At 35.4% G+C, this 16,844-nt stretch overlaps 1 protein-coding gene across 4 annotated transcripts in view; it reads right to left on the bottom strand.

Moving 5' to 3' along the window:
- Nucleotides 1-16,844, bottom strand: part of LRCH2 (leucine rich repeats and calponin homology domain containing 2) — a 123,240-nt gene that overhangs the window by 46,137 nt on the left and 60,259 nt on the right. For 3 of the 4 annotated variants that reach the window (XM_084870283.1, XM_084870282.1, XM_084870281.1), the window contains exons 7-11: nt 14,533-14,620; nt 14,132-14,243; nt 13,863-13,960; nt 13,715-13,773; nt 11,693-11,773 (exon numbers count right to left, since the gene is read on the bottom strand). In XM_084870283.1, the coding sequence (XP_084726409.1) occupies nt 11,693-11,773; nt 13,715-13,773; nt 13,863-13,960; nt 14,132-14,243; nt 14,533-14,620 (438 nt within the window). The remainder of the gene's footprint in view (nt 1-11,692; nt 11,774-13,714; nt 13,774-13,862; nt 13,961-14,131; nt 14,244-14,532; nt 14,621-16,844) is intronic. The other variant, XM_084870284.1, reaches the window with a different exon arrangement.

Raw genomic sequence — 16,844 nt, 5'->3', positions numbered from 1 at the left:
AAAGGAAGAAAGGAAGAAAGGAAGAAAGAAAGAAAGAAAGAAAGAAAGAAAGAAAGAAAGAAAGAAAGAAAGAAAGAACAAACAGAAAGAACGAAAGAAAGGAAAGAAAGAAAGGAAAGGAAAGGAAAGGAAAGGAAAGGAAAGGAAAGGAAAGGAAGGAAGGCAGGCAAGGAGGGAGGGAGGGAGGGAGGGAGGGAGGGAGGGAGGGAGGGAGGGAGGGAGGAAGGAAGGAAGGAAGGAAGGAAGGAAGGAAGGAAGGAAGGAAGTTAGGAAGGAAGGAAGGAAAGCCAAAGCCAGTTTGGCTCAGTGGTAGAGCATTGGTCTGAGGACTGAAAGGTCCCAGGTTCGATTCCGGTCAAGGGCATGTACATTGGTTGCAGGCACATCCCCGGTAGGGGGTGTGCAAGAGGCAGCTGGTGGATGTTTCTCTCTCATTGATGTTTCTAGCTCTCTATCTCTCTCTCCCTCTTCCTCTCTATAAAAAATCAATAAAATATATTTTTTTTAAAAAAGAAAGAAAGAAAGGGAAAAAAGGAAAGAAAGGAAAAAAGAAAGGAAAGAAGGAAGGAAGGAGGAAGGAAGGAAGGAAGGAAGGAAGGAAGGAAGGAAGGAAGGAAGGAAGGAAGGAAAGAAGGAAGGAAAGAAAGGAAAGAAAGAAAAAAGAAAGAAAGAAAGAAAAAAAGAAAGAAAGAAAGAAAGAAAGAAAGAAAGAAAGAAAGAAAGAAAGAGAGAGAGAAAGAAAGATCATATCTTATTAAAGACACATCTTGAAAATGCCTTTAAAAAGTTGCCATTTTTTCATGGTGAAGGGACTGGAATCCGTGTTGATGAAGACACCTTGGTGGCTGCGGTGACTTGTCAGTGGCTGCAGCAGCGGATGATGGGGCTGGTGCCTTCTCCTGATCAGCCTGGTCACCTCCCACAAAGGGAGGCCAGACTGCTCTCAGTAGGACATCCCCTGAGGGCTCCCAGTATGTGAGATGGGGCAGGCTGAGCTGAGGGACACCCCTCCCCAGTGCATGAATCTTGTGCACTGGGCCCCTAGTACATAATATATCTCCATAATAAACTGCACCTGTTCCATGAACATTTTTGCTAGGAAACATTATTTAAATATTATTTAGATCAGATGTCCAATAAGTTCACTGACTATTATGAAGGAATGAAGCTCACCAACTCTTCCATGCATCTTCTTTTATAAAACCATTTTCAAGACTTGGATATTTTCTAGGCATGCTACTAATGCCCTGTGTATACCTAACTCTTGGCTAAGATAGACAATAAAGAGATGCAGATTGTTTAGGTACCATTAAGACCGAATTAGTTTTCCCAGCACAGTAAATTATAGGGTTATGTTGATGTAATACATCGTCATTTTGCCAAAAGCCAAAAAAACCTTAATTCTAAATACAAAACCAGTACTACAGTTAAGTTATCTGGGGGGAAGAAACCCACAAGTTAATCACATTTTTAACAACTAGATAAAACAGTATTCAAAGAAAACCAAAAAAGAAGAAAAATAATGATAAACTATGGTAGGAGAGAACTATTTGTCCATAATTGTGTATAATTCTAAGTATTAATTTCAAAGTCAAAAGTAATGAATTATTATTTTTAATATAAATAATCTATGAGTTCTTAATATTTACTTATTATAGATATAAATGTAGCTAAATTTTCTATTTTAAAGTTTAGTTTTATAAGGAATAAAATCTGACTATTATTCAAAACTAGAGGCCCAGTGCAAGCGTACACCAGTGGAGTCCCTCGGTGTGGCCTGTGGGGATCAGCTGAAACCGGCAGTCCAACATTCCCCAAGGGGTTCCAGATTGCCAGAGGGCACAGGCCAGGCCAAAGGACCCCACTGGTGCACAAATCTATGCCCCAGGCCTCTAGTACACATGTAAAATCTTTGGTTAATCTCTTCCAACCCTCCTTCCTCCCACCTTCCCTCTGAGATACATCAGTCTGTTCCATGTTTCCATGCCTGTGCATTGAGCATCTGCCCCCTGGTGGTCAGTGTGCACCATAGCTACCAGTCAAAATATCAAATGGTTGCTTAGGCTTTTATATATATACTAGAAGCCCAGTACATGACATTCATGCACTGCCCAGCCTGCACCCTTTCGAAGTCTGGGACCTCCAGGGAATGTCCTCTGGGAGCACTACTCAGCTAGAACCTGGTTCGCTGCTCCTTAGCATTGCAGCGGAGGTGGGAGAGGCTCCCACCACCGCCACTGCACTCGCCAGCCATGAGCCTGGCTTCTGGCTGAGAGGCACGCCCCCTGTGGGAACACACTGAACACTGGAGGCAGGTCCTGCATTGAGTGTCTGCCCCCTGATGGTCATTGTACGTCATAGCAACTGGTCATTGTCTTTCGGTCGATTTGCATATTAAAGTTTTATTATATAGGATAGATAAAATTTTCAGACATCAACTATAAAAACACTATAGATAGAAAAGAATTTCAAATCAAACCTACTTATTGACTACTAAAATACATCATGAAATAAATATAAATTGGTAATTACAGAAAGATGGTTAACATAAAGAATCCAATTTCCATTACCCCAGATTCCTCACTAGCCTTGAATCTAGTAGAGTTTCACTAGGAAGAGTCACAGTGAGGTCAAAGGGCATGCATCATAGGCAAAGCAGTGTAGCTTGGTACCAAACAATTTTGAGATTTAATGATACATTTATTCTTCTTTGTATGGGCACACATTAAAATTATGCTGAATCCCCAAATGCAGAAGAATTGAGGTAATAAAATATCTAAGATTATTAGGAAAAAATACATCTTTAAATAGTGACTTTTAAAAAAGAGATATAGCAGTATGTTATGTACTACGTGGGATGGGGTGGGAATGTCAGAATGTTCCAGGGAGTGGGTCAAACTACAATGCCCTTCACAACAGTAATTTCTGAATTCTCCCCGACACCACACTCACTAGCATTTTGGTAATCGATGTGTATGAGGTATATTGGAGCAGAAAGGAAAAAAAGTTTAAATCCACTTACCTACAAAACATATTTTATGTACTTAAGAATTCTCCTAAGTAAAATTTTGCTATGTACATTGATATTTAAATTTTTACTCTGTGATATTCAAAGTAAAGATAAATACCTGTTTTATTTATTCTAGATTAATACATTTCCCTAATCCAGTTACCGATACTGTATTTTGAAAGTACAAGACTATACAATTCAGTTGCATCACCTGGTCCTTTAATACGTAAGGCTTCCCCAAACTCCAGATACCTTGATGCACATGTCCTGCTTTACTGGCCCTCTGGAAAAATTTTCACTGAATGGTACTCTATAACATAAAAGCCTCCGTCTGTATTCACATTTCATGTACATCAACCAAACCAAAAGATGGGAGAAGAAAGATGTTTTAGGAGAGGACAGGGAAGTCATTAGTAAAGTGAGCAGAAAGAAAGAATGGATAGATTTCAAGGGTTGAGAGAACTACCTGATTTGTTATAATGTAGAGGTTAATATGATGCTCCTCAAACTGAAATGTTCACATGATCAGAAAAAAAATCATATGAAACATGTAATGTACATAATTTCTATAATTCTAAGACAAAATAATAAACTTCTCAAAATCTGATTTTGCTTTCCATGAATGTTAATTATACTTCAATATAATTTTTCATAATCACTTTTATTTATCCACATTACATAATATTCAGAAGCACATCTTTTCACAACAGGTAAAAATTCTCAGGAAACACTTAAAACAAATAAAATAATTACTAAAAAGAAAGACATAATAGAAACTACTATAGAACAGAGTAAGCTGATAGGAATGAACATGAAATGGGAATCAGTCAACTCAAGCCATTCATTTCAAAAGCCCGCATATATTGTAACCCTTTATTTAAGGATGACAACCAAACAAATTTTAAGAAGCCAGCTAAGCATCTGCTTATAAATCCATGTAATAAAAAAATCACTATAAAGAAAAGAGCAATACATGATATTACCCTACTATCCCTCCTTTTTTTTAATGGATGCTTTTGTAAATTTTGTAATGCAGTCTTGATAACTTTAAATTTTAAGTTTTTGCACAAAAATAAGACTGCTTTAGGTTCATTTCATGTTAAGCAATTTTACCGTGAGATGCACTACCAATAGAAATTTTAGTTAATATTTTAGGAACAGCTTTTTGTCCAGTACACTTAAATTTTCTTGGATGTTCACTTATTTCTATTAACCAATTTAAATTAATCTGAAAACTTGATTACTTTTTTACTGTTAAGTTTAATACTCTAACAACAATCTTTGTTTACCCTGTAAATATTAGTGGAAAGGATTATTTGCCTTCTTGAGTAGGCCCTGAGCATTCCTGGTGCTATGCTGGATTTAGATATAGGGCAGCTGCTGTTGGCCATGTCTCTGTCTATATCCTGGGTCTCCATCTGAGCTGGGCCAAGTCTCTGTCTGTTACCTGGGTCTTCATCTGAGCTGGGCATGGGAAACAAAGCAGCCATGGGAGCAGGAGACCTCCCTCTGAAGGGGTGAGGGTTCAGGTCCCTGCAAAGTTGGGGAGTGAGGGTCTGTGCCCCACCTCTGTAAATTATATCTAGAAAATTTTTACTATAGAAAATTAATTTTCATTTGTAATGCTAACAGCAAGACACCCATGAAAATCATACATGGTGTCAAAATAAGCCAAAGGAAAATCGTTTGGGCAAAAATAAAAAGGATCCTAAGTTAATTTTATAGAAAAGATTCTTTTATTAACTTTTGGTCGAGAATATGTATATTTTCAGAAAACTACTCCAAGACCATGGGGATTCCTGCAACATAGAGGAGTTGTCAGGTCTGCTCCAACCATGAAGAAAAAAGGAGAAACAGCTCAGAGATGGAAGACGCTCACAATGCCTGGCCATGCTAGCAGTCAGCAGCTGTGTATTGCTGCAGGTTGCCCAGGACCAAACCAGAGAGGATCAGATCTGCATTGCCACCATCTGTCCATCATCCAGATATCATGGCTGGCATGTACATATAAGGAACTATTTGACATCAAAACTGGGACTCAGAACTGTTGGACACTGAAATTGGGACTCAAACTTTTTTTGTTATTATATGTTTATTTCTAGTCTGCAGTTGCAAGATTTTTTCAAAGAAAATAAATGGGGGGAAATAGTTATAGAGATAAGGAACCATTGAACAAACTGTCAAACTATAGCAGGAAGGCAAGGGAGGTTGGGGGTGGGGGGCTGTGTATAGCAGGAAGGCAAGGGAGGTTGGGGGTGGGGGGCTGTGAGGCTTGTATGCATGCATATAAACATAGCCAATGGATATCAGACACGGAGGTGGGGGGAGGGATAGGTGAAGGCATATGCAGGGGGGGCGGTAAGGGAGGTTGGGGGGAGGTCATGGGGGGAAAAAGGAGTCTGAAGGATTACAAAGAGTAGTAAAAAAAAAAAGATGAAGTCATACAAAAAAAAGCAATAGCTTTGCCTCCAATACTAACAAAAAAAAGTAGAGTTGGTGAATATGAATAATAATATTAAGACAATTTTAAGACAATAGTTATTTTTAATTTCCAAAATCTATGACTTGCAGAATTGCTATTTTAATCAAGATCACTTATTTAATTCACTCATTATAAGTAGAAATAATCCAATATTTTGACAAGAAAGATAAAGATTAGCTTTTGAAAAATTCAACAATAAACTGTCAGTACAAAGTAGCTTAATCTATGCATCTTAGACAAAGAGGGGGAAGTCTTCTAAATAACTAGGCTTCAGACTTTGAACATTTATGAGTTATCTACTTGATACTTTATTTGCTGATCTCTTTTCCCACTCCTTTTGATTAATAATTCTGCACAATATCTCTTGTTACTTTCCTAAGATAGTTAAATCCACCAAGTACTAGTATAAACTTTCTCAAACAATTAAATATATTGACAAAAATAGTATGAACTAATAAACAAGTGGCAAGCTGCTTTAAGAAAATAATCACTGAACCAACATAAGTTTTTTACTTGCTTCTAAATTGGAGGACATGCATGGCTACTTTTAACTGAGAACTAACACTGCATTTACTTTCCACAAGTAGCTAGGTAAAGAACAGTTCAGTAGTGGCCTGGTCCGTGTGGTTCAGTTGGTTGGGAGTTGTACTGAAAAGCTGCTGGTTTGATTACTAGTCAGGGCATGTGCCCAGGTTGCAGGCTTGGTCCCCAGTAGAGGGTGCAAGAGGCAGCCAATACTGTAGGTATTTCTCTCTTTTCCTGTCCCTTTCTCTCTCTAAAAATCAATAAAAATTTAAAAAAACAAAAAAATAAAAATAATTTTAAAATAACAGTGAAGTAGTATACAGTCAAAGAAGGCATTCTAGGTGGTACTTTGTGATCACTAAGTACCACCTAGAATGCCTTCTTTGACTGTATACACAAGAACCCAAAATCTATGGTACACAGTGAAAGCAATCCTAAGAGAGAAATTCAAAGCATTATAGGCCTATCTCAAGAAACAAGTCTCAAACAATCTAACTTTATGCTTCAATGATCTAGAAAGAGAACAACAACAAAAAAGACCAAACTGAGAAGACCTAAGGAAATAAAGATTAGAGAGGAAATAAATGACATAGAGACTAAAAAGAAAAAAAAAAAAAAAAAATCAAAAGATCAATAAAACCCTGAGCTGGTTCTTTGAAAAGAAAAACAAGGGGGGGGGGGGAAGAAAGGAGACATTATAATACTATCATATATATATCTTTCTCAAAAATAAAGAAAAAGATAAATAAGATTGATAGTTTGACAAACTTTTACCCAGTCATAAAGAAAAAAATTAGAGACCCAAATAAAATCAGAAATGAAAGAGAAGTAACAACTGACACCATAGAAATACAGAAGATTATAAGAAAATACTACAAATAGCTATATGCCAAAAAAAATTAAACAGCCTGGCCGAAACCGGTTTGGCTCAATGGATAGAGCATTGGCTTGGGGACTGAAAGGTCCAGGGTTCGATTCCAGTCAAGGGCATGTACCTTGGTTGCGGGCATATCCCCAGTAGGGGGTGTGCAAGAGGCAGCTGATTGATGACTCTCTCATCGATGTTTCTAACTATCTCTCTCCCTCCTTCTCTGTACAAAATCAATAAAATATATATTTTTTAAAAAATAAAACAGCCTGGAAAAAATTGATAAATTCCTATAAATATACAATCTTCCAAAACTGAATCAAAAAGAATCAGAAAATCTGAACAGATTATAACAAATTAAATTAAAGCAATAATTTAAAGAATCTCTCAGCAAACAAATGTCCTGGACGAATGGTTTTACAGGCAAATTTTACCATTCAAAGAATTAACACCTATCTTTCTCAAACTATTCCAAAACATTCAAGAGAAGGGAAGATTCCAAAGATTGTATGAGGCCAGCATTATCTTAATTCCAAAACCAGATAAAGACACTACAAAGAAAGAAAAGTATAGGCCAATATACCTGATGAACATAGATGCAAAACTCAACAAAGTATTAGCAAACCAGATGCAGCAATACATTAAAAAAATCATACACCATGATCAAGTTTGGATTTATTCTAGGGATATAACAGTGGTACAAGATCAGCAAATCAATTAACATGATACATCACATAAATAAAATAAAGGAGTTATGATAATATCAATAGATAGAGAAAAGGCACTTGATAAAATTCAGCACCCATTTATGATAAAAAACCTTTAGCCCCTGGTCATCCAGTTGCTCAGTTGGTTAGAACAGTGTCCCATACATCAAAAGTTTATGGGTTCAATTGCCAATCAGGCACATAAGTAGGTTGAAGGTTCAATCCCCAGTCAGGGCATATATAGATGGCAACCGATCAATCTTTTCTCTCAGATCAATGTCTCTCTGTCTCTCTGACTCTCTCTCTCTCTCTCTCTCTCTCTCTCTCTCTCTCTCTCTCTCTCTCAAATAAAAATAAATAAATAAAATATCTTGGAGTAAGGATTAAAAAAGAAGAAAACCCTCTCAGCAAAGTGGGAATAGAGGGGACATATCTCAACATAATAAAGGCAATATATGGTAAAACCACAACTAACATTATACTCAATGGGGAAAAGCTAAAAGTATCCCCCTTAAGATCAGAAACAAGTCAATAATGTCCACTTTCACCATCCTTATTCAACATAATAATGGAAGTACTAGCCACAGCAATCAGAAAAGAAATGAAAAGCATCCAACTTGAAAAGGAAGAAGTAAAACTGTCATTTGTCATTACCAGATGACAGGATAGTGAATACAGAGAACCCTGAAGAGTCTACACAAAAAAAACTATTAAAATTGCCAGATAAATTCAGTAAAATATTAGAATACAAAACAAATATTTAAAAGTCAGTTGCGTTTTTATACACCAATTAGAGGCCTGATGCACGAAATTCATGCATGGGGCAGGAGGGGGGGGTTCCCTCATCCCAGCCTGCACCCTCTCCAATCTGAGACCCCTCGAGGGATGTCCAAGACTGCTGGCTCCCAACCGCTCATCTGTCTGCCTGCCTGATTGCCCCTAACTGCTTCTGCCTACCAGCCTGATCAATGCCTAACTGCTCCCCTGCTGGCCTGATTGCTCCTGACCTCCCCTGCAGGCCTAGTTGCCCCCAACTGCCCTCCCCTGCAGGCCCAGTCACCCCTAACTGCCTTAACTTGCCAGCCTGGTCAGCCCTAAATGCCCTTCCCTGCAGGCCTGGGTACCCCCAACTGCCCTCCCCTGCTGGCCTGATTGCCCACAACTGCCCTTTCCTGCCAGCCATCTTGTGGTGGCCATCTTATGTCCACATGGGGAAAGCCATCTTTGACGGCATGGAGGTGGCCATTTGTGTGTTGGAGTGACAGTCAATTTGCATACTACCTCTTTATTATATAGGATAATGAACTATCAGAAAGGGAAAATAGGAAAACAATTCCATTTACAAATGCCTCAAAAAAATAAAATACCTAGGAATAAATTTAAACAAGGAGGCAAAGATCTATAGTTCAAAAATTATACACTAAAGAAAAAAACTGAAGAAGATACAAATAAATGGAAGCATATGCTATGCTCATAGATAGCAAGAATTAACATCATTTAAATGTCCAAACTAACCAAAGCAATCTGTAGATTCAACACAATTCTTATCCAAATCCCAATGACACACTTTACAGAACTAGAACAAATAACCCATAAGTTTATATGGACTCACAAAAGACACTGAACAGCCACATCTATCTTGACAAAAAAATAAAGTTGGAGGTGTCACAAAACCTGATATCAAACTATATTACAAGGCTATAGTAATCAAAACACCATGGCACTGGAATAAAAACAGACACAACTATGATCCATGGAACAGAATAGAGAACCCAGAATTAAACCCATGCCAATATGGTCAATTAATACTTGACAAATTAAGAAGATGCAATGGGGGCCCATAAGGCATGGCTCAGAAGTTAAGCATTGACTTAGGAACCAGGAGGTCAAGGTTCAATTCCCAATCAGGGCACATATCTAGGTTGCAGGCTCGATCCCAGTGTGGGGTGTGTAGGAGGCAGCCAATCAATGATTCTCTCTCATCATTGATGTTTCTATCTCTTTTCCTCTCTGTTCCTCTCTGAAATCAATAAAAAATATGTTTTAAAAAAAGAAGATATAATGGAGCAGAGAAAGTCAAGTCAATAAACGGTGCTAGGAAAACTGCATAGATACGACACTAGACTACCTTCTTACACCATATACAAGAACAAATTCAAAATGGATTCAAGACTTAAACGAAAGACTCAAAATAATAAAATATCTAGAAGGAAACACAGGTAGTAAAATCTAGGACATTTCTCTTAGCAATATATTTTCTGATATACCTCCTTATGTAAAGGAAACAAAAGAAAAAATGAATAGATGGAACTACAACAAAATAAAAAGGTTTTTCACAGCAAAGGAAAATATCAACAAAATGAAAAGACAATGCAATGAATGGGAGAGCATTTTTACCACCGATAGATCTGATAAGGGGTTAACATCCACAATTCATAATGTAATCAGACAAGTCAACACCAAAAATAACATTTCAATTAAAAAATATCAGAGGACCTGAAAACCACTTCTCCAAAAAGGACATACACATGGCCAACGGACATAGGAAAAGATGGTCAAGGTCACTAATCTTCAGGGAAATGCAAATTAAAACCACAACAAGATATCAACTCACACCTGTCAGAATGGCTATTATCAAGAAATCCACAAACAACAGTTGTTGCCAAGATTGTGGACAAAAATAAACACTCATGAACTTTTGGTGGAAACACAGATCAGTGCAACCATCATGGAAAAAGAGTAAGGATGTTTCTAAAAAAAATGAAAATGGAACTGTCTAATGACCCAGGAATTCCACTTATGGGTATATATCTGATGAAACTCAAAACACTTATTCTAAAGGATAGATCCACCCCTATATTCACTGCAGCATTATTTGAAATAGTTAAGATATGGAAGCAACCCAGTGTCCATCAATGACGAGTAGATTAAGAAAAAGTGGTGTATATACATATAATGGACATTACTAGGCCATAAAAAAATAATGAAATCACAGCATTTGCAACAGCATGGACAGACCTAGAGTGTTTATGCTACAGAAAGTCAGTCAGTCACAGAAAGGCAAATACCATATGATGTTGCTAATATGTGGAATCTATACAACAATATAAAGGAATAAACAAAACGGAAACAGACTGATAGAGAACAGAGACTGATGGCTGCCAGCGGGGATGGGGGTTGGGTCTGGGTGGGAAAAGTGAAGGGATTCAGAAGTACAAATTGGTGGTTACAAATAGTCACGGGGATGTAAAGTACAGCATAGGAAATATAGTCAATAATACTATAATAACTGTATATGGTGCCAGATGGGAACTGACAATATCGGGGGGTGGAGGGAACACTTTGCATACAATTATCTAACCATTATGCTGTACACCTGAAACGAATACAAATAATATTGAATATAAATTGTAATTAGAAAAAATAAAGGACTTTCACTGACTGATTTTATACTCATTCACACAATGTCTTTCTCAGTGCAAAAGACAAGCTTTTGGGAATAGCCCACCAGAGAGATAAATGCTCACTGACCAACATGAATCTCTGAACCTCAAATTATCATGCTGATTTAATCACCCATTATGTAATTAAATTCATATTAGTGGATGATCAAGTAATTATTAGGTTTAAATGAGAGCATGAGGATGAACTCCTCATGATGGGATTAGTGACCCTTTACATATATCCCAAGTAATTTGGAATCTCATAAAAAGAACACTATATACTGATTACATATATATATATATATATATATATATATATATATATATATGGAGAAAAATGCTTACAATATACCTAATGCTACTTAGGGCTAAAATGAATTCAACAAATAAGTCATTATTTAGCACACAGGAATGAAAAAGAGATTCCTAACCAATAATTAAATATAATGACATTGTAATTTTCTTAATTATATATGTAACTTTACATATTTCTCCTAAGTATTTCCTATTGTCTTTTAGCAGCTAGTCCCTTCAAATAATTCTTAAAATGGCCCTATTGTCTACTGAAAACTCCATATACTTTATCTGATAATCTTTAAATAATCAGATTTAATTATTGTAAAATTTGCCAATTTAAATATCATTACTAAAAAATACCTGTTCTTTTGCTCTTGATGCAATAACTGAGTGGCTACTGCCTTCAAATCATCATCTTCCTCTGCAACTTCTTTTCCAAGTCTGAAAGGTGACACAAAGATGTTTATCCAAAAAGATAAGGTTTTTTTTCATTTATTTTATTTTTGTTGTTACTTATTGAATTTATTGGAGTGACATTGTTTAATAAAATTATATACATTTCAGATGTACAATTCTATAATACATCATTTGTATATTGTACTGTGTGTTCCACCCCCCCAGTAAAGTCTCTTTATTTTATACCTGTTTCCAGAACTAGAAGCCATGTTTAGTTTTTCATACCATGTGAAAGCTAAAATCTTGTTTTTTAAATATATTTTATTGATTTTTTACAGAGAGGAAGGGAGAGGGATAGAAAGCCAGAAACATCAATGAGAGAGAAACATTGATCAGCCACCTCCTGCGCACCCCCCACTGGGGATGTGCCTGCAACCAAGGCACATGCCCTTGACCGGAATCGAACCCGGGACCCTTCAGTCCGCAGGCCGACGCTCTATCCACTGAGCCAAACCGGTTTTGGGTGAAAGCTAAAATCTTAACATTTGTGTATTTATATAACATTGAAATAAGAAATAAGGAATATTTAAAGAATATAAAAGCATATCTATCCTTTCTACTAAAAAGAAAATGTAGCATACTGGTTATATTAATATAATTAATGGCTAGCAAATTGAACTGTAGTATTTTTTTTTGTAATTTCTGAATTGTGTAATGGCCATAGTAATTTAATAATGCATATGCTCCAGTTGTGAGTGTAATAAGAACTGCAGAGTCCTATCTGTCCAGTCTTTATCAGTAAATACAAAATGTCATAAAATTTTCATATTGATCTTAAAAATCTCTCCACAAAATGTTTAAGCAGAGGAAATACAAAATGGGCTCAAATAAGTTTGTCAAATTTGCCAAAAAGTATATAATTTTTATCATTCAAATAGAACCAAGAAATTGTAAAATAAGCTGTTCTCCAAAAAGAAGTATGTGATTTAAAACAAAAAAAGTATCAAATGCTGACTCTCTTTACCATAACTTGCATGCCAGTGGTGACTCAAGTTCAGGCAACTGTCCTCATGAGATAAAGTGAGAAAGTAAAATAATTAAATATAAAGAATATAAGATAAAGTTATGTAGCTCCTAATGATGTGCCAGAGATTAATAATAACTGCTTAAAAAGTTAATGAGGTCATTTAGAAGAAGCACAATGTAAAGAAAAGAAAAAAGCTTCAGGATTAGAGAGAGCTCAATTTATGCACTAGGTTCTATTGGATACTAGCTTAGTGGTTCTAGGCAAGAAATTTCCATCTCCAAGCTTCATCTTCCTCATCTGTAAAAATGAGGACAATATCTACTGTGCAGAATTTAGTGAACACTATATAAGAAACATGGGAAAGCACATAGCACAGATCCTGGTACGTGGTAGGTTTTCAAAAAATGCTCTTCCCTTCCTTTCTTGCTTCAATGAAGGAACTTAAAAGGAAAAATGTGGTATGTCATATTCCATCATTTCATAAGATAAATGATATAGAAGAGATCAAAATCACACTTATTTTATTAAAATATGAAAATACCCTTAAATTGTATTTTCTTAATGAAAGAGACTAAGAGTTAGGACACATGAGTTGCGGACATTTGAAAAACAGGGTCTTGATTTCCTTACTCATCAAATGATGCCAATACCATCTATTTAAAAGACTTATTAAGTAGTTTAAATGAGGCAATGTATGTAAAGGTACAGTCTTTCTCAGTAATAATCATAGAAGACATTATTATTATACTTCAGAGGGGAAAAACAATGTATAAATGACAATTTAAATGTTTACGAGAATTTTCAGTTTAACTGAGGAATGCAAGCAAATAAAGTATTCACAAATTACCTAAATCTAATGGGTAAATCAACAAAAATTATATTCTTCCAAGTAGGAATATCTAAATATAATTCAAATATTTATAAGTAACATTTCCATTTGAGAATTTGTGTGTGCTTACCTTTTCTCATCTCCTAATTCTTCATTTTTCTGAGATTTTTCAGGACCTTTTTCTTTTCCCTTATATAAAAGAAAGTTATCATTTTAAATTGTATGGTCCATTTTTTGTGAGGTCAAGGAGAACATGTTATTAATATTTGTTTCTTTACCTTAAGGAAAGAGACAAAGGATCCAATATGTGCATCTCCTTGTTCGGGAACTGCTACATCTTCTGTGTTGTGGTCAATAAAATCATACACCTCCTGGTCTAAGTATAAAATAATATTTATTTAAAAATATGAATAGTTAGTTCTGACACTGCTTAGAATAAAAGTGTGTTTTCCCAATAAAAAAATTGGCCAAAGATAATATTTTTCAAAGTCCATTTTTATAAGGGCTATGTACATAAAATAAATATAGCAAACACCATATGGATTACCTTTCTGAGAATCAGGTTTACTTCCAACGGAGTGACTATCATTTCTTGATGTCTGCTCTCTATTTGATTCTGAGACTTGAGAGTGAAGGCTGATTGTGTCATCATCTGATGGCTAAAAAAAATAAAAACCAAGTACCAATGAGACATTTTAAAATACGATTAAGAATTAAGTTGCTTTAAGTTCACATATGAAGTATAGAATATTTGCTTTACATATCCAGTTTTCAAACCAAAAATTAGTACATTAAGGTTTACTGTTATGAGTTTAAAAATGTACATGTCTGATTTCATAAAATGTAATAATCATCATACTTTTAAACAAAATAAGCATGTGACAGTGTCTATTTCAAAGCTCTAATAAAATTTTGAAATAAAATAGATCAGCAATAAAAAATACTCACTTCGGTTGCAGATAATCGTTTTTCTCCATTATCACTTCCAATTCCAGAGTCAGGGCCAGGATTTTTATTTGGATAAAAATCTTCCATACTATGGAAACAGAAATTCTAAGAACAGTCAGGGTTTTCTTCTTAAATAGATAATACAGACTTGACCTAAAATTTTCCTATATAATACAGAATATACACTTTTGATGTCTAAGATCCTTAAGGACAAGGGGGGAAATGTCAGGAACCTTCCTAACGAAACACTTTATTCATGACCTTCATGAAATATTTTTCCTTCATGTGCTCTGTTATAAAATGTCAATTGTTAATAATATGCTTTAATTTCTCCTGAGAGATTCAGAAAAGCAGATAGCCCTGCTACAAAATCATTTTGATACAGTATCTTACTGTTTTTTCATTGGTTTGACAAATTTCACCATAGAATAATGAAATATTTTTAAATATATTTTTATTGATTTCAGAGAGGAAGGGAGAGGGAGAGAGAGAAATATCAATGATGAGAGAGAATCATTGACTGGCTGTCCCCTTCTGGGGATTAAGCCAACAACCTGAGCATGTGCCCTTGACTGGAATCGAACCCTGGGACCCTTCAGTCTGCAGGCTGATGCTCTATCCACTAAACCAAACCAGCTAGGCCAAATGATGAAATATTTTTAAATTTTAATTCATACTTTCTTCTTCATTAGCTCTAAAAATATGCTTTAGCTTTATGAATAATGTCCATTTAATAACCGAAAAAAGAGAAAATATAAAACAAAGTTTGCAAAGCATTGAATAAATAATTTTTCTGGTGTGAGGTCAGAGCTGTCTTTGCAAATTTCTGAATACACAGTATGTCACCAGGTAGCGAAGTAATTTTTTTCACTTCAATTTGCAAATTTATCAAACACCCTATATTGACCACTTAGCATGTGCCAGGAATTGGGCTAAGTGCTCTAAAGACAATACCTCATATATTCCTTGTAAAAACTCTAGCAGATTGTTGGTGTTTTCTCATTTTACAGATGAGGAAACAGAGTTGGGAAAGGGTTGAACAATTTACCCAATGACATGCAAGTTGCAAATAGCGGTCTAAATTTAATCCCTAGACTAACACTAAAGTCCCTGATCTTAATCACTATGCTATATATCCTCCCCCAAACTGATCTTTAAACTTTTCTGGAGTATATTAATAAACTTAGGGAAGCAATTGCCAACTATGAGGCATTATGCTGAATGCTTGAGATGAGATGAATTAAAAAATGTTTGACCTCAAAGGGCTCCCAGACCACAGGTGAAATAAGTATATTTATATGTCTCAAAGACTATGACAAAGGTAAATATAAAATGCTGTGAGAAAAGAGAAATTAATTCTCCTTGTAAGGTTAGGAAAGGCCTCACCCAAGAAAAGGGCATTTGTGCTTAGTCTTGAAGGATAAAAAGACGCAATAACTGCTAATATTTGTTGAGCATCTACACTGTGTTAAGTACTTTATATTTTACTTTTAATCCTTACATTATGTAATTTGTGCACTATATCGTTTTACAAATGAGGATAATAAAGCTTCTAAAATTTTCCACGGGGAAAAATTATAACATTTACTGAATATCATTTACTGAACTAGCTGCCAAGCACACATTTATTTTTTATTGATTTCAGAGAAGGGAGAGAAAGAGAGAAATAGAAACATCAATGATGAGAAAGAATAATTAATTGGCTGCCTCCTGCACTCCCCTTACTGGGGATTGAGCCTGCAACCCAGGCATGTGCCCTTGACCAGAATTGAACGCGGCACCCTTCAGTCTATAGGTCAACGCTATATCCACTAAGCCAAACCAAGGCACACACATTTATTTTTTATATTACTATTAGCATTGTTATTTTTATTATTATTAGATACTTCAGATTTATATAAAATTGAGCCCTACATTGTACTTTCAAGTGTGGGTTTCAAAATTATTTTTAAAAATCTATTATTTTCATTATTTTAATTTTTTATTTTTCAATTATAATTTACATTTAATTTTATTTTGTACTACGGTAGTTTTAGGAATGCAGCATAGTGGTTAGAATATTATATACTTTACAACATGGCCTCCCAATACTGCCAGTACCCACCTGGCATCATACATATGTATTACAATATTATTGACTATATTCACTATGCTGTACTTTATACCTCCATAACTATTTTGTTACTATCAATTGCCAATCACACACTTATAATAAGCTTAGGAAATGGGTATTATTAACATTTTAAAAAATATATTTTATTGATTTTTTTACAGAGAGGAAGGGAGAGAGATAGAGAGCTAGAAACGTCGAT

The sequence above is a fragment of the Pipistrellus hanaki genome, assembly GCF_964339955.1.
Source record: "Pipistrellus hanaki genome assembly, chromosome: X".
NCBI lineage: Eukaryota > Metazoa > Chordata > Mammalia > Chiroptera > Vespertilionidae > Pipistrellus > Pipistrellus hanaki.
The sequence above is the reverse complement of the archived record's forward strand: the minus strand, read 5'-3'. Positions and strand labels throughout refer to the sequence as shown.